Source organism: Natator depressus, chromosome 1, assembly GCF_965152275.1.
Source record: "Natator depressus isolate rNatDep1 chromosome 1, rNatDep2.hap1, whole genome shotgun sequence".
Lineage (NCBI taxonomy): Eukaryota > Metazoa > Chordata > Testudines > Cheloniidae > Natator > Natator depressus.
The window spans coordinates 107,560,920-107,587,254 of NC_134234.1; the positions used below are offsets into that span (position 1 = coordinate 107,560,920).

Here is a 26,335-nt window from a genome sequence, read left to right on the forward strand (position 1 = left end):
AGAACTGACCCATAAATAGCCATAAATAGATGGCTGAGGCCTGAAGCAGTTGATTTAGTCACTTTCAGCTTCTCCAGGATCTCATTTGTTTTTGGATTAAGGAGGTCCATACACCTACAACAGAGATCCAAAATCTATGTCTAAGTCTCAGAGGAAATACTGAATTCCTAAACTATACCTGTCTTCCTAAAGACACTACTGAAGTTAAAGATCTCTCAGCAGTGTCTGAGACAAAGGGGATCTTTGCCACCCCTGTGCCAGAATCTGGCTTTCCTAAGGAAATGGGAACTAAGCAAGGAGCAGAAGTCAGTCTTCTTAATTCCAACCCTTCACATCACCAACTCATAAAACTTTAGCACCTGCCTTCTCTAGAACTAGTGCATTAAGGATGCACTATTATCACAGATCCACAAAGTCCAGTGCTCTGGAACAGCTCTGGAATAGTCCCTGGGAGGACCTCTTCATCTGCCAATTGACTCGCACTGTGCAAATCCTTGGGCTTCCTGTTCACTAATCATATTGTCAACCTATCAGAACACATCTCATAGCCTTGCTCCAACCCAATTAGGATATACAAACCCTCTAGCATGGTGACCCCTGCATTCTTACCCCATCTGTCAAAATACTCTCCCATCAGGATGGTGGCTTCCAAGTAAGTCACATTCTAAGTCTTTTGCACACTCTGAAACCTTTTCCTAAATGCCTCAGGAGTCCATTCAAACTTGAGCAGCAAAGCTTTTTTGAATAGTTCATAGTCCTCAATATCAATTCCATCCATCTGGCTGTAAGCCTATATGGGCTGGGACCGAGTAAGGGGGTGAGACAGCGAAGCCAGTCCACAGGGTTGACCTGGTTCAAATTACAAGCCTTTTCAAAGGCAGTGGGGTAGGCATCTACATCCCTGCCTCCTTAAACTGGGGCAGCAATTTGGTATCTAGATTCCTTGTGGACTTGGCATCCCATGGCCTCTCCTCACTTACCCCTATGTGGGTCCTCTTGCTCCTCTGCTTCTTCATCTCCCATTCATGCTTTCATTGCTTCTTCCAGTTTTCCAGCAACTTCGCTCTCAGCTCCAACTCCCATTGCTTCAAATCTGTTTATGACCTTGCTCCCCATGAAGACCCCTGGGCTGGATGGTGGAACTGGGTCTTGTGGACACCCTGCTGCTGCCCTGGCTGCTCTCTCTGGTGCTGTCCCTGGACCCTCTTGGACACACATCTGGGGCTGGAACCTGCCTCTTACACTGATCATTCTTCTCCAGCCATGCAATCAGCTTCCAACGCCTAATACTCTCTCTATGCACAGGTTTGCAATGTCCTTCTTAGGAAGATGGTAATACACCATTTTCTGGCTATTTCCTTTGACTACCTTTGTTTTATTGCTGCTAGTCACGTACTGCAACATACTCCTGGTGCATTCAGCAACCAACCATCCTCTTGGTGCATTCAGAAGCCATCCTCTGCTACCACCGGTCATGGAGCCAAAGGTCCAGTGCTCTAGAACAGTCCAGGGAGGACCCCCCTCAGGGTGCCAGACCTCCTTAGGATCTCACTCTTTCACTAGGGTAAGACATTTGGTTTCCCTGTCTCCTTGAACTGAACCTCAGAACCTCCAAAACCCCTGCTTCACACCATGAGCTCTCTTCAGTGAGGCCACCTGAGTTGGACACCTCAGAGAGATTTGTACACCCAAAGGGGGTAATGCACCCCCACAGTCAGCATTTGTAGTGACTTGGCAGGCACTGCAAGAACAGCAGGGTTTATTAGATGTCTGGAACATAGCATAGAAAGTCCTTGGTTAGCGTAAAGAAAACAAAATTTAGAGCATGCTCCACTCTGGTTACCCAAAGCCCAGCAAAGCAGTGTCCACCCTTGGCTCCTGCTCTCTCTCTCTCCATCCTCTTTGTTCAAGTTCCCAGGCCAGTTCTACTAGGCCCCTCCTCAGTCAGTTGTTGTCCAGCTGGTCAAATACGGTTAGCTTCCTCCAGAGGCAGTGGACCATTCATGGTCATTAGCTGCTAGGTACCAAAAGTCTTGGTGATTGGATTTGCCATTGTCTTCACAGACCATCCATTGACGTAGGCCCCAAACCCGACAGAGCCAGGCGCTATTCACACGCCTGCCCAAGAGTAAACAGCCTTTTCCCAACCACCTAGTTATCCATGCAGCATATAGGGGAAACTGAAGCACACACAGTATTCATAAAAATTAGCAGCAAAACTACCTTGGCAACAATGGTAGGGCAATCAAAAGCTAGCAACCCCAATAAGGAATAATCACAGCTGGGCACAGAGGATGGTGCAGAATCTTCAGAAAGCCCTCTTCTTTGACACCTTTAGAGGCATTTCTTGGAGATCATGCTGGATGTATCAAATGAGTGCCTTAGTGCAGGAGACTAAACCAAATGGCCCAGATACAAGGAAGTTCTCTCCTTCAGGACAACTAAGATCTGGGAAGGCCAACTGCAACAAGGTCTGGCTGAACCTCTTGGAGCCTCACCTTAGCGCAGAGCAATTTTTGAAGCCAACAGAACCCAGAGAAGTGCTACCCCTAGTTTCCACCAAAATCTCAGATACTGCAGCCTCTGAAACTTCTTGAAGGGTTCCTACAAGGCTATCTTCTGCACAGACTGACTTCTCTGTCTGAGAATCTAGGAAAATATGGTGCAGAAGTGGGTTTCACAGACACACCACTCATGCCAAAAAGATTTTTTGCAAAGGCTTTTGCAACTTCAGGGCTGAAGGAAGTAATTTTGGAATACCACTTGCTGGTCTGGCTTGTCTTTTGGTGCTCTTTTAAAGAAGGGCCAGCAGGTGTTCCAGGATTTTTGCAAAACTATCTTCTTTCAAGTACATAAAGACATTGCTCATGCCCAGTTCAGTCATTTGAAAGGGAAAGAATCACATCTTGTGAATCTCTGCTTTTCTGTAATGCTACAAAAGGAACCCTGCTGAATCACTAATATCTGTGACTTCTGAAAATAAACAAAACCTTGTCTCATCATCAGCAATGCCGCTATTCGAGGATGATCTCTACCATGGATTTACAGATGGGTCCTGAGATGACTCAGGAGTCTGATCCTGGAACCACAGATATGCCCACAGTAGGTACAGAGATTTCCTGGTGGGTCAGCTGCCTGCCTTTCTTTTTCCTTCTCTCTCTGCAGTGTTGAGGGCAAGGCGCTTCTCCTTGAAGTGGACCACTGCCTGATGGAGGTTGGGTGGTGACTTGCTCCTCCCAGCTTGTGATGTCCACATCAGTTTTCTTCAGATACACTTTCAGTGTGTCCTTGTAGCATTTCCTCTGACCACGGGATCTCTGACAATGAGCAAGTTAAAAGCAGAGGTCTTGTTTTGAGACACAATGTCCAGCCCAGTGGAGTTGGAGCATGAGGATCATTGCTTCAACGCTGGTGACACTGGCTTCAGTGATGATGTTGGCGTTAATGCAGCAATCCTCCCACTTGATGTGAGGATCTTTCGGAGGTATCGTTGGTGGTACCTCTCCAGACTCTTGAGGTGCTGTCGATAGGTCACCCAGGTTTCGCAACCATAAAAGGAGTGTAGGAATAACAATAGTCTTATAGACCTTGGTATCCTGCCGTAGGTCACGGTCCATGAAAACACGTCGGAGCAATTTCCCAAAGGACGCACTTGCAAACTGGATCCTGTGCTGGATCTTACTGTCAATTTTTGCATTTTGAGAAAGTTGGCTACCGAGGTAGCTGAAGTGCTCGACTGTCTCCAAAGTTTGTCCCTCGATGGTGATTTGTGGTGGATTGTGTGCAAGGCCTGAAGCAGGCTGATGGAGCACTTTAGTCTTCTCAATATTGAGTGAGAGTCCCAGGCTTCAGTAAGCTTGTGCAAAAAAATCCAGTGTGGACTGAAGGTAATTCTCAGCGTGTGCAAGGATGGCACAGTCATCAGCACACTGAAGATCAGTAATAGATGCCCTGAGGACTTTAGACTTCAAGTGGAGACTTCGAAGATTAAAAAGTCGCCCATCCATTCTGTATTGAATGTCAACTGTACTAGGGAGGCGGCCTTTAAAGAGGGCCAAAATGACTGCTAAATAGATGGAGAACACAGTTGGGGCAATAACACATCCCTACTTAACCCCAATTTTGATGACGAAAGCATGCATCTCCAGGCCATTACAGAGAATGGTGGCAGTCATGGAGAAGCCTTAGGACCTTAATATGTTTTTGGAGTGCAGCCAAATCTGGCCAGTACCTTCCACAGGGTTTTGCCGGTGGAAAACCTTGTCTAACAAACCATTAAACTATTTATGTAGGATTTTTTGGGAAGTACTGCATAATGCTGAAGGGAAAGGAAAATGTTCCCAACTACGGCATACGGCAGACAGAAAAACAGTGGGATTGTTTGTGAGGGCAGCTATTTATATTCTGGGTACTTTAAGAAGGCCTTATGGCTAAGCACACAACTCCTATTGAGAAGGCAGTCAACATTACATATATTATATTAAGCAAGAACTAGGCAATGGCAAACAGTTGAAGAACAAACAAATGCTGGTTATAGATTGATGGTTATGAATTGGACACAGTATTCCACCTAAGGCCTCACCAGTGCCAAGCAGGACTGGACAATTACCTCCCGCATTGTAAGACAAGCGAGGCAGATGTCCTGCTCTACTGGCACTGGTGAGGCTATGTCCAATTCTAGATGTCACGCTTTAGGAAAATGATGTAGACAAAATTAGAAACTGTCCAGATGAGAGCAACAAAATGATAAAAAGATTTAGAAAACTTGATCCATGAGTAAATGTTAAAATACTGGGTTAACCTGATAATAGTGTTCAAATATGTTAAGGGTTGTTATAAAGAAGATGGTGATCAATTGTTCTCCATGTCCACTGGGGTAGGATAAGTAATAATGGGCTTAATCTGCTCCAAGGGAGATATACGTTAGATATTAGGAGGGGGGGAAAAAAAAAAATCTTTGATTCCAAGGTTAGTTAAGCACTGGAATAGACTTCCAAGGGAGGTTGTGGAACCCACATCATTAGAGGTTTTTAAGAACAGGTTAGACAAACATCAGTCAGGGATGGTCTACATTTACTAGGTTCTGCATCAGCACAGGGGTCTGGATCTGATGACTTCTACAAGTCCATTCTAGCCCTATATTTCTATGACTATATATTCTTTATGACAGAAAGACGCCAAAAGTCCTTTTATGAATCAACATCTGAGTCAGAAGAGAGTGCACACATTCCTTCCAAGTTACTTCCTGTCCATTTAGCTCTGGGACTTGCAGAAGTGAGGCATGTACTCGCTAAGAGTGGGAACGTTCAAAGGTAATTCTTTAAGGAGGCCACCAGTCTTGTTTTCATAATTGTTTTATTCATATTTGATTCATGTATCCCTTTTTAGGGATGTCAAAAATAAACTTTCGAGCCCGGAGTACCTTCTCTTATTCTCACAGTCAGTGATATTGCCCCTCCCACTTTTACCTCTGAAGTCTCACCTTCAATCCTAGCTTTCTTTACTCCAGCAGAATCCACATCTTCAAAGGATCTCTTTCGACTTGTCCCACCATTGACTGGATTGGGACCTCCATTTAACGTGCCATTGCTAAAGAAACGGTTCAGGTGACAGTTCTGGAGGTTCAAGAGAAACTGGGCACACTCTTGGAAACCCTGGGTATGTGCAAGATCTGCTGCTGTCAGTCCACTGGCATTTCTCAAGCTGCACAATACAAAGAAACTGAATTACACTCATTCATCAACCCACCTTGACTGCTGCTGCTGCTCTTACTGACTAACTATCTGCAGGTGATGAGAGAGAAAGAACTTAGCAAATTTCCATTAAGGAATTATTTATCAATCTTAGTTATAAAACTAACTTAGCTCTTTGCACATATCTGGCTTCTAAGCAAAATTTGGGAGACAATATACTTTTCAATAAAATCAATATACTATGTGCCTTTAAAAAAGCATCTTCCTATTTAAACATCTCAAAATGCTTAATTTCTAAATTACAGTCTGAAGCATCTGACCTTTACACAGACTTCAGACTCCTAAATCTAAATCTTGAAATCTATCACCTTCTGCAGCTTATTTTGACAATCTATTTCTTTATCTTGAGTAAAAACCACCCTTAAAACAAACTTAACATGACTTAGCAATTGTCCATGGCATTCCGGTATCTAAGACAACAATAATTAACATCACTCATCTTCCTAACAATAAAATATAAAAGCTATGCTTAGTTAGGCTTTCCTTAGGATTTGTTTTTTGCTCTTGTTTCTTATTTCAAAGTGTGTGACATTATAAATGCTGGGGACTTCTTCTGTTATTTGGCTCAAGATTGGTCCAAGATGGAACACTGGCATTGAATTTTCTAATTTAGCAAGGATTATGAATTAAATAAAGCCAGCTAGGACATCCACAGTTACAGACGAAAGTTTCAATTTGAAAGAGTTCTCCCTTTGCCCTTCCCCACTGATAAGCATTTACATGAATGGCCTCTGACAACAGTAAGCCTGTCTTTAGAAATATGAACATTAAAGTGTAATAAGAAAATGTTGCTACAAAAAAGTGTAGACAAAGGGAGTTGGCAGCAGCAGAATTAGAGGGAGGAACAGAGAATGCTGATGAATCTTTCCTAACTAGATACACTGTGAAACAAAACTTCCCAGCCAGAAAACTGGATCTTTACTTCTTAGATTTCGTAGTTTGGGCAAGAAGCTTATTACTTTAAGTTCCTGAAAATAAGCAGAGGGACCAACAGAGGGATAATTTAAGAGATTAACATAGCCAATCCATTGAACTGGCTCCTTTGTTGAAATTCCCGTGAAGTATAATAAATTGCTCTTGCCAAATACATGAAAACAAAGGAACTGAGCAAGTTATAGACAGGCTCTAAATTATACCAATGTGACATACGTAGAATAATGTTAAATAATGCTAAATAACAATGTTGACATTTAAAAACGTTATTAAACTATTTCACTGCTCTAAGCAGTAAAGAAAGGAGGGTAAAATGGTAAGAAGAGCTACACCAGCATTTCCCAAAGTGGTGGAGGGGGCAAGAAAGACTATCCAGGTGGAAGATGTATAAATTAAAATGCTTAGGCCTTTAACACCACATGGCAGGACTGCAGAAGGGCACAACTACTTTCATTTTCCTGAAAGAGGTGTTAAGTTACTAATTCCCAAACTATTTAAATTAATGGGGGAGAAGAGAAAGTGAAGACAGAACTAGTCAGAATTTTTTTTTTTTTTTTTTTTTAAAGAATGGTTTCTCCCTAACTTGAAGGTCCAGGCACTTTGCCTTCTATGAAAGAGCTATCAGACTACTACTAGTAGTAGTATTGCAGTAGCACCTAGGGGCCCTGATGTGCTAGGTACTATAAAAAAAAAACAACAACAACAAAAATCCGGTAGCTGCACCAAAGAGCTCATAAATACATTGGGGGGTGGAGGGGTGGGGTGTTGAAAACTTCCAGTCAGATCTTAACTAAATAAAGCAAATGGGAATTCCCTACTTAAGGAGGCTAGTAATGGGAAGAAAGAAGTGGACAGAAACTGGAATTGACTGAGGGGGTTCCAAGAATCCAAAAGAGACCATCAAAGAATAAAAAAACCTAGTCAAAAATAAACCTAAACAGGCCTACCAAGTTTGGGTATCTTTTCTTAGACATATCTAGAAGGGAAGTTTGTTGACAAGAGCACAAAGTGACAAAGAAGCCACAGCACTCTGAAATACTAATGGAAGCTAACTGATGGAAAGACTTAAAATACTCAATTAGCAATCTGCATGGAACAGACAGGAAAGAACCATAGGGATTATTATAGTTATAGGATTTGGATAGAGGTCACACACCTTACAGGTGCAAAATTAACCTTCATCAAGCAAGCAAATGGGTTTTCCAAGCAATGTAATGGAAAAGACTGGTGAAAGCTGCTGCCATCCACCACTGAAAGGAATCTCGGTAGACAATGAATCGCAATATTCTCACAGAATCTTCTAAAGGCCCTGAGTCAGAGCATGACTACATATTAAAAAAACTAAGAGCTCCACTGTACCTTTAAAAGCACTGGCTTGGATGGGGGCTGGTGCCGACCTGGTCTATACCACCTTGGGAGCAAGCACATCCTCTTTCTATACCCCTTCAGAGGCTGCAGTAGGTATTCTCTTCCGTGGCTAGCCAGTGGTGCTGCAGATTTTCAGAGATGTTGGTAGCTAGCTCTGCCCATCACTTGTGCTAACATGAACATAAAACACTAACTATGTCCAGATCCTGTAGAGGGATGGGAGTGACTCACTGCGGCATACCCTGCCTTTCCTTACACTTTATACCTTTCCTTACACTGTGTGTCCAAGGGTCTGGCTACAACTTGCTTCTCAAGTCATTATGATCCGAGCTCCTATATTAAAGTCTCCAAAAGACATTTCCAGATGAGAGTCAATCAGAGTTCTATGCTTCCTCTAACAGGAAGGGAAAGAGGGGTAGAGTGGCAAGCTGAATACTCCTTTTAACTATTAAGTGAGGTGGACTGTGCCTCTTACCACTGAACAGTAACTAAATGACCAGTATCAATTTCTGAATTAGTATAGATGACTGGGAAATAGAAGGCAAATCCAAGATTGTGGAATGTGACTGTATACCAGGGTTCACTGAAAAACAGAAAAGAGGCTAAACTGTTTCCAACTAGAAGACTTACTGGAGGCTAGTACTAAGGAATACAAGGTAGATTATTTCTCTAAAGTGACTCATTCTCGGCCATGATGCAATCAGAGGTGCCTGGTCAACTGATGAAGAGACTACTTCACACTCTCATACCTACTTGAAAAAGCAGTAAATCTTCATAAACACCACCGATTCTAACAAGGCCTTAAGAACATAACAATGGCCATATGGGGTCAGACCAAAGGTCCATCTAGCCCAGTATCCTATCTTCCGACAGTGGCCAATGCCAGGTGCCAGAGAGGGAATCAACAGAACAGGTAACCACCCATTCCCACCTTCTGACAAGCAGAGGCTAGGGACACCATCCCTGACTTAATGGATCAAACCCTGAAGGACAAAGAAATTTTAAGAATACATGCCAATCTATGGACAACAGGGAAGGGAGTTCTATCAGACTTCAGGTTTCCCCTGATCTACTGTCCCAAATTTTTAGAACACTACAGAACACTCTGAAACCAAATTTTAGACATGGCTCTGACCAAACCCGGATAGGCCTGAACCTTGGGCTCTGACATCTCTTTCAAAAGAGCCCAAAGGCATTGGTTAAAGATTCCTGCTAGTGATGGCAGTGTGATGGGACTGTTGTACTTATAATTTTACAACACAGAATATGGAATCCAATCTGACAAGTGTCTCAAAAGGCTGTAAAGAGGATGAACTAAACTTGTAGAACAAACTACAGAAATATTCAAAGATAATAAGGGGGGGATTTAATCATGTAGACACCTGTTGGAAAAGTAATGCAGCAAAACACAAAATGCCAAATAAATTCTTGGAATATACTGGGGCCAACTTCTTGTTTCACAAGCTGAAGTAACCAACCAGGGGGACAGCCCTTTAGAATTGATTCAGATTAACAAGAAGGAATTAGTTACAAATCTGAAGTCGGAAGGCAGTTTGGGAAAAAGTGATCATGAAATGACAGCTTTCACAATTCTAAGGAAAGGAAGGAGTGGCAAGAGCAGAATTAGGACAATGGATTTTAAAAAAAGAGCAGACTAAAATTCAGATAACTGGTAGGTTAGGTCCCATAGGAAAACAATCTAAGGCGGGGAAAAAGCTCAGGAGAGCTAGTGGTTTCTCAGAGACAATATCAGAAGCACAACAGCAAACTATCCTGATGCAAAGAAAAGATAAGAAGAATAGTAAGAAGCCAATATTGCTCCAACCAGGAGCTCTTTAACTACCTGAAAAATGAAAGGAATCCTACAGAAAGTGGAAACATGGACAAATTTCTAAGGAGGAGTAAAAAATAATAGCAAGCATGTACATGCACAATCAGAAAGGCACAAAAGGAGTTACATCCAGGAACAGACACAAAAAATCAGTAAGAGAAGATTCTATAAATACATTAGGAGCAAGTGAGAAACAAAGAAAAGTGTAAGTCCACTACTTGATGGGGAAAAAGAACTAACAACAGATGACATTAAGAAGGCTAAGCTGTTTAATGCTTATTTTGCTTCAGTCTTTGCTAAAAAGATTAATGGTGACCAGACACTCAACATAATTAATATTAGCAACAAGAGGGAACCAATATAAGTCAAAATAGGACCTTTGAGAGCTCATGGAAGATCGGGGAGTCAGATCTCAGGCTACTGGAAAAGGGCAAACATAGTACCTACCTTTAAAAAAGGTGAATAAAGAGGACCTGATGAATTATAGACCTGTCAAGCCTAACTTCAATACCTGGAAAAATATTGGAACAAAATGATTAAACATCAATTTTTAAGCACCTAGATGATAAAAGGATAAGTAATAGCCAACGTGAATTAGTCAAGAACAAATCATGCCAAACCAATCCAATTTGCTTTTGACAAAGCTACTGGCCTAGAGGATGGGGGTGTAGCTATTGATCTGATATCTTGGTTTTAATATGGCTTTTGACACAATCCCACATGAGAGTTTCATAAACCAACTAGAGAAATGTGGTCTAGATGAAATTACTATAAAGTGGGTACACAACTGGTTGAAAGACCATACCCAGAGTAGTTATCAATGGTTCACTGTCAGACTGGGAAAATGTATCTGACGGAGTCCAGCAGGGGTCCATCACTATGTGATATCTTCATTAATGATTTGGATAATGGAATGAGGAGTTTGCTTATGAAATCTACAGATGGGAAGGGTTGCAAGCACTTTAGAGGCCAGAATTAGAATTCAAAACAAGCTTGACAAACTGGAGAACTGACTTGAAATCGACAAGATGAAATTCAATAAAGACAAGTACAAAATACTATTTTTAAAGAAGGAAAAAACAAAAAAAATCAAATGCTCAACTACAACGTGGGGGACTAACTGGCTAGACAGTAATACTGCTGAAAAAGATCTGGGGGTTATAATGGATCACAAATTGAATAAGAGTCAACAGTGTGATGTAGTTGAAAAAAAAATATTCTGGAGTGTATTAACAGAAGTGTCATATGTAGGACACAGGATGTAACTGTCCCTGTCTACTCAGCTAGAGTACTGTGTTCAGTTGTGGGAATCACTCTTTAGGGAAGATGCGGAGAGAGTCCAGAGGCGAGCATCAAAAATGATGAAGGCTAAGAAAACTAGGCATGTTAAGTTTGGACTAAAGAAGATTGAGGGGAAACCTGATAACACTCTTCAAATATGTTAAGGACTGTTATAAAGAAAATAGTGACCAATTGTTAACCATGCTCACTGAAGGTGGAAAAAATAGTAATGAGCTTAATCTGCAGCAAAAGACATTTAGGTTAGATACTAGGAAAAACTTTCTAAATACATGGATAGTTAAGCATTGGAACAGGCTTCCAAGGGAGGTTATGGAACCCCTGTCACTGGGGTTTCTAAGGGACAGTTTAGGTTTACTTGGTCCTGCCCCAGGCCAGGGGGTTGGACTAGATGACCTCTCAAGGTCCTTTCCAGTCCTATATTTGTCTGATTCTATGAACTTAGGCTTGTAGACAGGGGCATGCTTTCCCTTCAGAGCAACTTGTTACCCAACTGACAAAGTTTTGAGGAGGATGAGAAACAACACAAAACACTTTCCTTAGAAGGGATCCAAACAAGAAGTAACCCGGGGGGGGGGGGGGGGGGGAGAAGAGAGAGAAGAATAGCGAAGCAGAAAGACTGGGACTAATTTAGCCTTGAAAAACTACTGTAACTTGGCCAGCCCAATCATAAGTTATATTCCTCAAACTTTTACTGTATTATGTATGATAAAAATGTCTTCATTAAGTTGCGTATCAAAAGGTTTACTTGCTCTAGGTAAGAACTTTCCAAGACTGGCCTAATTATTCACACACAAAAAACAAAACAAATCCACACAACCCTTTTTCTATCCAAGAAATGGAGGACTTCTCTGAAGGAGCTCAGTCCATCTTTAGGAGCAGAATGGAAACTTCACTACAAAGGCAGCTCTAATGACATGAACGTTCTGATTCCTTTTTGGCCCATCTACCCTACTGAGAGACGCATAGAGCTGAACTGGCAAATATGACAAGGAACTTTTAGTTAACTTTAGATGTGCCTCTTTATTAAATCAGAAGGTCAAGTCACTCTGTATTTAAAGAACAGTTATGTCTGGCGTCTATTTAAAAGCAACTCCTTAATTCCTGCAAACAGATGAGCAACATTTAGGTTCTTTCTTGTGGAAATGTTTCAAGTTTGACATTGATTTTCCCCGAAGACTTTACTCCAAAAGTCTTGGATTAATGTAAAGACAGATATTTCCATTTTGCTCTGGAAAGTAAGGATGAATACAATGGAGAGAGAACTCTCAGAAAGAGGCTATACAAGATGGAGAAACCAAACGAGAAATTTAATTACATGAGAGGTATAGTCTAAACATGAATAAAACTGGATGACTGCCATGTTTGCTTGTTTACATTTTACATTTCTTGAGCTATTTGGCAACACAGGAATTTTATACATAAACTGTGCATGTTTTTGAATTTAAATGCTTAAATCCTCTGACTTGAGAAATACATTTATTTGTATACCTTCTCCTGAAGAGTTACGGACAACATTCAGCAACAGAGTTCTTCCCTTTCACCTGATCATTTTGCTTCATGCAACACGAGGTATCTTCAGAACTATAACGTCTCTTGGTATGAAAGAGGTTTGTGGTTTTCACTCATGTTTTGAGTTTCCATTTTTCTCCTACAGTAAAAACACTTTACTTTTTGAAGAGCTTCATGCTGCAACTGAATTTACTAAAAAGAAACGTGTGATCAAATTCTTTCCTGCAAGTGACCAGATTTTTGCTGTCTTGGGGAAAAGAGTGAGTTTAATAGTTGTAAGAAGTCTTAAAAGATGTACCTCAAGGAATCTTCCACTTATAATGTCACATCCTTTAGAAAATAGAGCAAGTATTTGCTACAAAAAATAATCCAACTTTTTAATATAAAAAAAATATATATATAAAATTCCCTGAAACTACCATTTTAAAGAGTGATTATCACATCACCTATTCTTTGTTAATGCCATGTGACAATCTAGAAAATAAACCACAGTTTTTGTATATCAATGTAATACTTCTGTTAAAAAATACTGATCTCAATTTACTTATTGTTAGTTTACAAATAAAAATGTAGATATTGTAAATTAGGGTAAGCAAAAGCATGCAAATCTATAGATTCTATATCTGAATTCCTAGATTAGCATTAAAACCAATCACCGCAACAAATACCTCAACAGTATGCCTTGTGTGCAGAAAGGAAGCGATACTGAACATTCAATGCCACAACTGTAAGGTTTTCGGAGAAGCACCTGTGGCAGTTTCAGCAGTTTCTATATGGAATGCTCCCCCTTTCTAGGATTACTTGAAAAAATCAAGTCAATTCGAATTACGTAGCTGTAAAACATTGACATGTGTAGTTTTTACAGTTTCAGAATCTTCTGTTTGATTTAAACGGGCAATGGTGCATAAACAGGAAACTTATATCATAAGGGATCACATATTTGCAGGCAACATTAAGATTAAAAGTTACATTAACATACATAGAGTGCAGTAGCACGTTAGTCATTGTGTTTAAGCCATCACCATGTGACCACCTTAACAATGAGACACAGAGCCTTTCTGGCTTTTAAACATTACTACTTTCATGCTGAAGCCAATTTAATTGTGAAGTTCTTTGACGAAATTTAAATAGTATGGGCTAAAAACTACTGATCAACTCATGGCTTCAGTTACTTTAAATTTAATATGCTGTATCTCAAATGAATTAGTACTATGCTTATACAAAAGTTAGCAGAGACAAGGATTAAAAAAGGATCAGAACACTAATATGTCCACAGTGAGAAAAATCTTTTCCTACAGACATCAGTATACTAGTCTAAAGTTTCTAAAGCAAAATATTTAAAATACTAAACTTAAAATGTTTTAACCCTTTGGTGTCCAAGTACAGAAGTTGCAAAATAATTTTTTAAAATGCATGTTCTTCAGATAGTGATAGTAGAAAAGGAAAAACACTCTTAATTAATGGCAGTTGAGATTTGCTGGAGAAGTTGTGAAATGTTTTGGTGGAAATACATACTGGGCTTCTACACCCAGACATGAGAAGTTGGTGCCAAGTTTTCATTTCACATCCAGTGTCATGGTATAATGAAGGTTGAATTTTAATGAAAATTATTTTAAAATTTTTTAAATCATTGGCCAGATTCTCAGTCTCCCCTTACATCTCCACACAGAGTGTGTTAGGAGGAGGAGTGGAGTGCCATTCTACTAAGGCAATTCTCATACATTAATCTATGTCAGGGCCATGGTAGCTTGGGAACCATGGAGCTGTAACATTCAGCAGTAATTGACAGATTTTCCACATATGCTGTATTACACAATAAGTGTTTCCTAAACACTGTTCAAAGACCAGATAAAAGGGACTACAATAGTTTTCAAAGTGGTAACCTGTTCACCTAAGCACTGCACCATAACGGAAAAGATTTTCTCCGCTAAAAAAGAAAAAGATCACAGAGACTTCCCAGATTGTCAACAGCAATGCTCAACAATGCTTTACAGCATCACCACAGTACTTTGCCAGATTGACCCCAAGGAACATTCACAGGAGAATACTAGAAGTTATAGAGTAAAAGAGAAACCCAGGCTCCAACAGAATACCCACTTGTTACAAATGCAACTGATGAAGTACCGCCATTTCTGCTATGTCAAATATATGTACCAAGGTCAAACTGGATGATCTACATTAGCAAGTCAGAAGAGAGTAAATATTATTGCTGCAGCTACTTAGTGACTAGACACAGATTAGAAATTCAAGTTAAGACTTATTTCTATAATGGAAGTGTGTTAAGGAGGTGTCATCAAAGTAGAAATTGCAAGGGGTGTGTGTTTGTTTGTATCTATCAAAAGGCAAGAAAGTTGTATTTGAAGTCTCAAACCCTATCAGGAAAGACCACCAACCAAATAGTTTTCAAAAATCAAGACAACACACAAACCTGAGAAGCTTAATAGTAAAAATGCTGCTGCAAAAGAAGCAGAGCTTTTACATGCCACAAAAGGACAGGCTGTGCATGGTTTTCAACAACAATCACCTCAACACTGCTCAATATACACAGAGAAGACCAACGGCAAAATACAGAGAGACAGTTTAACCAAGAAAATTTCTCATGTCAGAAAGCCTGAATCATGTGGTGTGGGAACCCCCTTGGACAATAACCTATATGAAAACAAGTTATACTTGAGGGGAGTATTTAACATAAAAATTGAGGACATGAAGTAGAACAAATGATATGATTGATGTAGGTCATCTTCTTAGAGAAACTTTTCTTAAATGTCAAGTGAAAGTGAAGAAATAGACATACAATGCAAAATTGGACAAATGGCAGTTAATTACAGACCAAATGATAGATCCACTAGTTTCCACTAGCGGTGAAAGATTTTTAGATTCAGAGAGCACTGGAATACTTTCTGCAACAAGATGACTGGATGTGATTATGTACAGTTAATCTGACAAAAGACCTTCTGGGTTCAAAACTGGCAAGGTTTATGAGCAAGATTTAGATGAGCAAGAACTCTCTCATGACAAACTCAAAGAAAACTAAACCAAAAAACCCCCAAGCTCTGCCACACACTACCATACATAAAACAAGACAGAAAAAAACCAAACTTCTAAAATATGAGTATTAATATACTAAAGCAATGGTTCTCAAAACAGTGGCCAGTGACGTACTTCTAGGCAGTTGGCAGATATGCTTTTGTCAGAGATAAAGCATCTGTCAGGCTTTTATGTAAGTCACAGACACAAGCTATAGTGAAGTCACAGACACAAAAGGTTTTTCAGAGCCTTTTTTCACCAATTAAACTTAAAATTTCTGTGTTTGTGGGACTGTTTCATGTTTTTCTTTGCCAGTTGTTTCTTTGGAGTAAGTTCAGTCATTATCAGATCTGTTGAGAAAGCCAAAATTAGAACTGCAGACAAAAATATGACAAAACCAAACCTGGCAAAAACTACCTGTAGAGATTAAAGCAACAGAGGCTGCAGTGAAATATGGTACGAGTTTAAAATCATACACTCAGGCAGAGGGTATCAGCAGAACAAATACAGCAAATTCTACCCCTTCTCTTATTGTCACAGGCCTACAAACAGCTAGTCAGAACCTGATTTTTGTGGCCAACAGTGTATTTCCCCACCACAGCAGCTGCTAAAATAACGCCCTAATGAACATTTTCAAATCACTATTCTCTTGGTCATCCTGAGGTCTCTCCACTGGATTCCAGAAACCAGCACTTTCTGTTGTAACTATCAACTTATTTTACAGAAAAGTTCCCCTACATCTGGATTAGTCTATCTAAAGAAGAACTGCATGTTGAGAACAAGCCCAATATGTTCCATCTTGGAGTCCATTTCCACAACAAGGAATCCTAAAAACACTCCAAGAAGCCAGAGCCATGATCAACAATATTCTTTGAAGACAAAAACCTATTATCTGTACTTTCAAGTAATCAATTGAGCAAGTACTTAAACCTCACTTGAGGAAAAAAAAAATGTAGCAAATTACCACACAGCAGCATCTAAACTCCCTTTTCTAAGCAAAAGAATCAAGAAGTTTATGAGAAACCAGTTAACAATTCAATGAGGCTTATGCCAATATACTATATCCTTTCCAGTGGAGTTCCAGGCAGGGGCATGGAAAAAGATTTCTGTTGTTGCTTGGATGGAGGACTTCCTTTCCTCTATGGCAGGGGTTCTCAAACTTCATTGCACCATAACACCTTTCTGACAACAAAAATTACTATACGATCCAAGCAAGTGGGGCGGGTGGTGGGGAATCAAAACCGAAGCCCAAGGGTTTCAGCCCCAGGACGGGGGCCTGTAACCTGAGCCTAGCCACCCAGGGCTGAAGCCCTTGGGCTTTGGCCTTGGCCCCCGGCGGTGGGACTCGGTCCCCAGCAAGTCTAACTCCAGCCCTGGCGACCCCATTAAAATGGGGTTGGGACCCACTTTGGGGGCCTGACTCAGTTTGAGAACCACTGCTCTATGGACTTTAAGCATGCTCTCTCAAATGGCAGCATCTCTCATTTGTATCTGATAATACTGATAACTATGGCTGTCCTACCTCATATTTAAGAGCATGCCGCTACCAGAAAAGACACCCAATTCTTATCTTAATAGAATCTGAAGGCAAGTTTTTTCCTGGACTTTTTGCTATTACTGAATACCCAAATAACTACAGCTGTGAAAAAAGGTCCTCTGTCACTTTTGGCTGGCAAGGAGGCTAAGCCCAATCACATTCAGTTTCTGACTTGACTACAGCTATCCATGTGTGTGACTCTCCAGCCTAATGGACTGTGATGTAAGGAAGCTTCCAAGCTTAAAGCACCCATTACTCCAAAATGAAACAGCCCCCACTTACCAAAAGAGGCCTCCAAGAGCACATTAACCTGGTGGTCTGGTCTCTCTACTGAATACACAGTCAGGCTTAAGGTTTTGGTATTTTCAAAACCTCTTTAAAATTGACCCTAACAAGATCTGTGTAACAAAACAGTTTAATTTCGATTCCATCTTCTTGATAATGTCCTAAATCACTTTAAGTAACCCAGAGGTACAGATGCCACAGGGAAGGTGAGGAATTGAATTTGGAAAGGAGGTACCTACAAGATGGTCTAAAGTTTGCAAAGGTCTGTGTAGTGGTTTACCATAAATACGAAACACTGTGCTAAGAAGCATTTAAATGACAGTAATATGGAAAATAAGCAATAAGAATTAGAAGTATTTGGGCATAACAAAACCACTAGGATAATTCTTCTATACTGAGTGCCAGTATTGCCAGGTATACTCTACTGGAGAAGAAGTGATGTAAGAGAAGCATTTCACAACAAGAATACTTAATGATAGCAAGCTCCCATTCAACAATGAACGCATAGTAGTTAAATTATTTGGGTAATGAAAAAAAATGTTAAAAAATGCAACTGTGGGCATATGCTACGGAACTCCAGGAGTCTAAGAGACCAAGAATAAACAACTTCACATACTTGAAACCCTATATACGTAATAGAAGCATTAATTATGTTATAACAAAGGGCCTACAGGCCTCTAAAATATTTAGTTTAGACAGACAAGGCCATAGGCCTAAAGAAATACCTGATATAAGCAAGTAACATTTATATCTAGTAACTGACCCCAGATCAGAAGTTGTCATAAGATAGAATGCTGCATCAAATATGTGTATCACATTGCAATATATAATTCCTAAATATCAGCAATGTACAAGTTAAAACTGGTTAGTGTGTTTTTGGAATTTTGCAGACAAAGAGTGTCAACAACATGCTCGCCACAAGTTATTATGGTGACTATTAATGAGGGGAAATGAACAAGTTAGCCTATTATAAAACAGGACACCTTAGAAGAAGGGTGTGGAAATTCAACTAAGGAAAAGGAACTAAAGCACAGCGGGCATCAGCATAACACATTAAGAAAGATAATGACTGACACTTTGGGTTTCTCTGCAAAGGATGGAGTGAGTATATGAATGCTTTGATGCCAGAAGTCTTGACCATTCTGAATTATCACAAACACTCCAACCCAGTAAAGTAGGTAGAGATCTTGCTAACTGTATTGATAAAAATATTACAAAGTCAAAAGGCCCTTCCTAAGTGTAAGTAAGTATTTTTCCTGTACACATCAGGGCTCTCGTCATATTGAGAACTCTTTTCAAGCTCAAGGCTGAGCCCTGGCAAACCACAGAATGCTAACTGGGAATTAATACATAATCAATAGATCAGGCAACAGTTCTGGTGAGAAAGTAGCTGAAATCTTTGTGTCAGCTAGAGCTGAATGCATAAAGTATCATCGTGATGTAGGTCATTCACCCAACAGAAGCAGATGTACTACTGATTTCACAGTTTCAAATGCCACTGGTCTCATTTTGACTTTGGCCATTTACATGTCTACCTCAGTACTTCGATATCTTCCCTTGGAGACCAAATTAAGTTATCACAAACCAGGAAGGAAAACACTTTTTCCTCTGTAACTTTTCTCTAATGGCCATAGACAATGGTACCGGCGCATCACTACCAGGCTTTGACAGCTTGACAGCATGACAAACTATTTTTCTACAATATTTTACAGAACTCTTCCTCAAACAAATGAAGCTTTCACTTGTATTTTGGTATTCAAGAACCCTGAACAATATATCTGAATATTTCAAGAACACAGTATAGAAAGAACATGTGGAATTTCTTCCTTTTTATCAATTTAAGCAAAACAACTGCCCATAGCAAGATTTAGCGTGTTCATCTGAATGAACACATATCAAACTACCCCATGATCTCAAGTCAAGAGTTCTCTCGCCACCATAGCAGGATTCAGATGGATCAACAATTGGCCATTGGCCGGGGGGGGGGAGGGGGTCTCTTCCATCAATCCAACTCAAGACTGAGTCATTGAAGTAGTACAGCGTGGCTGCTCAAATGGCAGTTGCAGAAGCCTGAACTGTTCATACAAACAGGAAAAAGAATGATGTGATCAGAAATGTGTGATATGATGCACAGATGCAAAGTGCCAGAAACCGTTTTAAATGATCACGGTCATTAATAACAGCAGATATACTGATGTGTATTTCTTTCCCATTTATCCATCAATGCGTGTTCAGCATTTATATTTGGGTATCTTTTTAAAATGAGTGAAATGTTATAAAAGTGTATTTTTAGAAGTTATAAAATAATTTGGGTCTGGAAAAAGATATATTAAAAGGTCAAAAGAAAACCTGGCACCAAGAAGTCTTTTCTTTGTAGAGTTTTGTGAATACTTGTTTCATCATTATTTTTAATGTGCATAATTTTGACAAATATATAAATTGTGCTATTATGCCATTTTAATAAAAATCCAGCAATTATGGATTACTTTAAAAGGCATTATCCATATTAATAAGTCAGTTACACAGCAAACCTCTTCACTCATATGAGGACATTGTGACCACCTGCTTCCCCCTCTTCAAGAATCCATGAAAACCATAGTTAGAAGCAATCATTTCTATGGATGTAGGACATCCTGTGCACAGAGTATGATTCAGCTAATATGAGAAGGCAAATACCACCAAAAAAAGGCAAACTATTTTCAATGGGGTACATTTAATATTGTTTTACAATTAAAAATTTACACAGGAATGGAGACCCATATTTTCTTTCATCAATTAGGGAAATAATACAAATCTTAGTCCAGTTTAGACTGCAACATATAGTATTTATTTTATAGGAGTGGTGAACTACCAAACTGGAAATAAAGTAAACTTGAAGAACTTCAAGAAAGTAAATTTATTCAAACTAAAGTTATCATCATCTGTCCAACAAGGATAAAATTAAATACGGTCAATATTAGTTAGTTTCCAATTTAACTTAATGAGTAACACGAATACTGTAAAAACTTATCAAACATTGTGGTAGCCCAAGTTAGCTTTTGTACTCAATTTTAAAAGAGCACGATTTCGAATATCAGGCTTTAATAAGAGATACCCTGATGAAAATATTATACTACTACTAGTAGTAAGTCCATAGTGAAACAATGGAATCTTAGTATCCTTGTGTTACTTCCCATACAACACAAGTAAATGATGTGAAATTCAGCATACATTGTATACCTGTTTACATCAGGTGTCTTTATATTTGCCTATCTGCAGTCATAGTTGTATTCTCTGCATCTTCATGCAACTACAGTTTTTAGTAACAAAAACACTGTATAAAGAAATAAACAAGAATTTATTTATAGAAAACAGAATAAGAAGTGCAAATTACTATGAACCAAGGGCCAAGTTCACCACCAGTACCTGTGGGCACAGTTAACTAAAATCAAAGACATTATAATTGCTTTACATCATCAGTGTATTTGATTCAATGTGTATAATTCTGTATTTAAAAATAAAACTTCTTTTCATCCATATAGTCAATCATTTCATTTACTATATCCATGGTTGAATTAATTAGTATAGCTAGTGGGAAGAGTCCATTTTTTTTCTTTAAGACACAGAATAGATAAGAATAAAAATTTAATACTTAAGGTACTCTGCATTTTATTACATAATCAACAAGACTATTAACTGTGGGTCCAGATTCAAACCTGGATGCTTAAAAATCAATACCCGTTTCAGATGTTTAAATATGGATGGGGCTTAATTTTAGGCATTTAAATTTGAAAAACTACAGGTGAAATCCTGGCCCCACTGAAGTTAATGGCAAAACTCTCATTGAGTTCACTGGGCCCAGGATTTCACTCCATATGAAACTGATGAATCAAATTAAGGTATTGATCCTGCAAACTGATCTACAAACAGAGACATGTGGGCTTACACAGAGTCCTACTGCATTCACTTAGGGTCCATGCAGACTAACAGTCCACAGAAGCAAATCAGATTGAAAAACTGAGGCCTTAGACAATAATCCCCTCAGGGCAGGGCCTGTTACTTTACTTGTCTATAAAGCCCCATGGAACACTGAAGGCACTGTATAAATATTGAAATACCAAATAGACAAAATTGGTAATCTATTACATAAAATTGTCATAAATCTGCACTATTTCTGTTGCACTTTAGATTACATTAGAAAGACCAACAATAGTTTTGGCCAAAGTTAGATACCCTCTACAAAAGTTTATAACAATATTTTGCCTACAAAGCACAACAACATGTCAATATCAGGAAAGATTAATGCAATGATTTAAATTTAGAGCAGTCTTTCTTAATTGTACTGCTTGCATAAGGAAAACCCTATTAGTGCTAACCATTAGTTTATTTTACTTCTAGAATCTTATTTATTTCAAGTACTTTATTATAAAGTTCTATACCACTTAACATGATCCTTTCAGCCAATTTCAAAATCAACTGGTCACATACTAATTGATGAGGAGTACTTGTGGCACCTTAGAGACTAACCAATTTATTTGAGCATAAGCTTTCGTGAGCTACAGCTCACTTCATCGGATGCATACTGTGGAAACTGCCAGTATGCATCCGATGAAGTGAGCTGTAGCTCACGAAAGCTTATGCTCAAATAAATTGGTTAGTCTCTAAGGTGCCACAAGTACTCCTTTTCTTTTTGCGAATACAGACTAACACGGCTGTTACTTTGATACTAATTGATGATGATAATTAAGGTTTCCTCAATTCCACAGTAAATTTTAATTCCAGTTTGCCTCAAGCATTCACTTTCAGATGTATTCAGTGCAAAACGGGGATTTATAAAGTTAAATTTGATCTCAAGTAACATGTCAAGATTCTACTCAGAGTTCGCATAACAATTTTTAATTGAACACCATTATACTAGCAAGATAGTTGTGTTTAATATTATTAACCTGTAAATTATGCTTTCTGGACACTATATAGTACTGTAACAAAAAACTAATTAAGGCAGATTTCACTGATGCAGCATTACAAAAAACAATAAGATGGAAACCAAAGGGTTAAACAAGAAATTAACTCAGATTCTTATTTCACTTATAACTCAGAGATTCACATTGCAGGTTAAAATACAAAACACACTAATTATCATTAAATAATAAAGCTAGTTCTAATTATAAACAAAGTGCTAAAGTATTTACAGTATTATAAGCCGTAGAGCTTATACTCAACATGTCTAGGTGAAAACTGCATCCATTTTGTCCATGCTGTAAGTTGCAAAAGTTTGTGAAATTTTCTGAATGTTTTTGCAGTATATAAACCTTTAAAGAAAAAAGTTAACAGTGCAAATACACAATATATACTAACAAAAATTATTACACTAATAGCTAAGTGAAAGTTTTTTTGGCAAATAACTCTGCTCTAGCTCTTTTGTAAATTTATTCATTAATATGATGTATAAAGTGTTGTAATAGATAACTACATAACAGACAAGATGTAAAATTTTGGGGCATTTTACAGAGGTGTGATAAATATGGTTTTAATAACTTAAATATACACTCTGTTTCATATATTGCACTGATTGATATCACTACAAGTGCAATATTTTTTATTACAAGACATGTTAAAAACCTTAAGGTTTATAATAAATGGACATGTCTAACTGAAATTTTCTTAATAAGATGTTTGCTGTTCTGATTTTTTTCCAGTTTTATTAGTATCTATGTTTGCTATCCTATGTTAGTTAGTTAGACACACAACAACCAAGCAAAAAACCTCACTTACTCTATTTGAGCTCCATGAGCTACAAGGGCACTTAAGGAATCCATACTACCAGAACGTGCTGCTTTATGAATAGGGGTTTCACCAACATAATCCTGCAAAGACAGAGCACATTTTGTCAGGTATAACTGCTCCAAAATAAAATAAAATAAAATAAAATAAAAATTACATTATTTCTAAACATTCAGTGGCTTTTTCCTGACATGAATTAAAGAAATGGATTAGTAAAGGTAGCCAGTATCCATTTGTGAATGTGACCACTACTTTAATAGTATTGTAAAGGTTTTTCTGGGTTTCTCTATTTTGGATGCCTCATATGGAAACTAATATCATGTGATTATGGAATGATCCTTCTTTGAGGCTATCATCATCCATTAGTATTACAGTAGTGCTCAGAGATCCAAATCAGGATTGGAGCCCCTTTGTAATTGTTGCTATATAAACAGCCCAGCAAAAATACAAATTCTCTTTCATGCAATTCTCCCTCCTCTCCCTGCCCAAAAAGCCTTTACAGGTTTGACAGGCAATCTACAGCCGGGGTGTCAGTTTCATTTGTAGGAGAGGGCTGAATTCTGTGTGCGATTACGATCCATGGGCTCACTATGAATTCAGAACTACATGCTTCCCACAATGTGCCATGGATCTCCCACTGACATCAGTAAAAGTACCCAGAGATCATGAGGAGAATGTGGGCTTGAAGTAAATGTTCAGTTGGTTTTTCAGTGCTGTACTGTTGCAGTCATCGCTCAGTGAGAAAACATGCTTCCCTTAAAGCCATCACTATTCCTGCCCTGTGTTTCTTTTCCCCTTCCCAATCTTTGCAAGTCTCTTGTTCTCTCTGCATGTCCTGCACCGCAGCAACTCCCAATTCCTACCCCAGGTGCTTCATTCCTACCCACCATTCTATCTGTTAAGATGATAAATGTCAGAATTAACTATTTAACTGATAAGGATCATCACTGGATTTTAGAATTGATGATCCAATGCAATTAATAAAGGATATGGGGGTTCACAGCTCTTAGTCATTGATTCAGGGTATCTGCAGAATAAGACAGACATCACTGAATCGGTTACATTCTGTTCACGTTTGGAACCTTATCTCTGCAGCTGTGAGAACTAGATTTTTTAAAAAATGAAAACCAAGATTCTGCACATTCTGGTTATGCCTTGTGGGCCACACAGAGACAGCTTGCAGGTTAGTTCCGGATTGTGGGATGTATGTTTTATATCCCTGATTCAGGGTCTGTCAATAGTTTGTTTCATGGAAAGGATAATTTTACAAGGGTCACATCCGTGCTCAGCTGACATTAAGCATGGCTTGTTTTAATTCCATTCTCCATTTTAAGTAAATCTTTTTGTTAAGGTTACTGTTATATGCATAGTGTCACACCGACCTTTTCAAAGAGAAGACAATCCTATAACTTCTAAAAGAAGAGGTGCTGAAGGACAAAGTTTCTCTGGAACCTCCATCCCCCTCAGTCTTGGGCAAGGGCACAGACAAAGATGTCCTATCTCCGTGAGTTGTGTCCCCATCAGACAGAGACAGAAGGAGTGGCCAAAAGATCAAGGAGAAAACAAGAGCTGACAGAGGTATTGGTCAGAACAGGATTTCAGCTTATGTTTTCAGCTTGCTGCTTTGCATCATTTTCACAACCAATGAAATAAAATATATGTTACTGATTAGAAAAGCAGGAAAACTGGTCAGTTACACCGATAAAAACTCTGTTCTATCTGCTACACAGCGATTGTCCCAGACAATGCAGAAAAACAGACAAGACACCAAGAATGTGGTTGAGCTAGGCTACTATCCAGCAATAACTTGTCCAGTGCAGGCCACCAACCCGAGTGTAATCCGTTCCACACCCACTGGAGGGCTATCATCAGCCTCCAACATCATTAACCAGCACTGGTGCCGAGAGCCCATTGCCCTCTCTCATCTGAGGGTCAAGGGAGTAGGGAAAAAGGAGCTCTTAATGATCAGTACAATGAGGCCCCCATCTCATTTCCCATCTCCTAATCTGCTTCCAATTCTGATTTATCAGGAAACTAGACACGCCCCCCCACTGCATGCTTACCTGCAGTAAGCACCTGCCAACCTGGAACAAAAATGAATTTTACAACATAACCAACCCACCAGCTCCCTGGGCTGCTGAGAGGAAGGCAAAAAACTCCACACTGACCTGCTCAGGCAAATCTGGCAGAAATGAAAAGGAAGGAATTTTCTTTAAGACATAACTAACATGACTTCCACAGCAAATCCCAAGAGACCTGGTCCAACTCTCATCCCAAGAAGTGGAGGTGGGGAGCTTTTCTTCCACTGCAGAATAGCACCCAGGGCTGGTAAGAAGCTTATAAACCAGGAGTTCTCAAACCAGCGGTCGGGACCCCTCAGGGGGTTGTGAGGTTATTACATGGCAGCGGCGGGGGGTGGGGGGGTCACGAGCTGTCAGCCTCCAGCTCAAATCTCGCTTCACCTCCAGCATTTATGGTAGTGTTAAATAAATTAAAAACACTTTTTTAGATAAGGGGGGATTGCACTCAGAGGCTTGCTGTGTGAAAGGGGTCACCAGTACAAAAGTTTGAGAACTGCTGTTATAAACCCTTAAGTGCACAGGAGCCAATAGGCTTTGCTACTGCCTTATGACCTACCATTCAGCCCAGAGTCCCCTTATAGGCCATGAGAGGGCTGAATGTCTTATTAAGAGGAGAAGACAGAGGTGTGCTCCTTAGATGGCTCAAGGAGTTTTTTTCCCCTGCTGTCCCAGAAAAAAATCCCTCCAACACCCATGAGACCATGGAGTGGGGTGGTAATGCCACTCTAATTACAGACATTTAGTGGATTAAGGGAACTACAGAAAATATGATCATTGTGCTTATTTACAGCATTTGTTTAATAGGAAATCCTGTACTTAAGGTGGCAAAATTTAAATTAGAACTACTATTCACTTGCTACACCTCTACCCCGATATAACATGGTCCTCGGGAGACAAAAAATCTCAAAGTGTTATAGGTGAGACTGCGTAATATCGAACTTGCTCT

The 26,335-nt window shown here is 39.3% G+C and overlaps 1 protein-coding gene across 1 annotated transcript in view; it reads right to left on the bottom strand.

The window, feature by feature from the left end:
- ANKRD10 (ankyrin repeat domain 10) overlaps positions 1 to 26,335 on the bottom strand; it is a 53,483-nt gene that overhangs the window by 14,855 nt on the left and 12,293 nt on the right. The window contains exons 3-4 of the mRNA XM_074963746.1: positions 23,300 to 23,391; positions 5,483 to 5,703 (exon numbers count right to left, since the gene is read on the bottom strand). Of these exons, the coding sequence (XP_074819847.1) occupies positions 5,483 to 5,703; positions 23,300 to 23,391 (313 nt within the window). The remainder of the gene's footprint in view (positions 1 to 5,482; positions 5,704 to 23,299; positions 23,392 to 26,335) is intronic.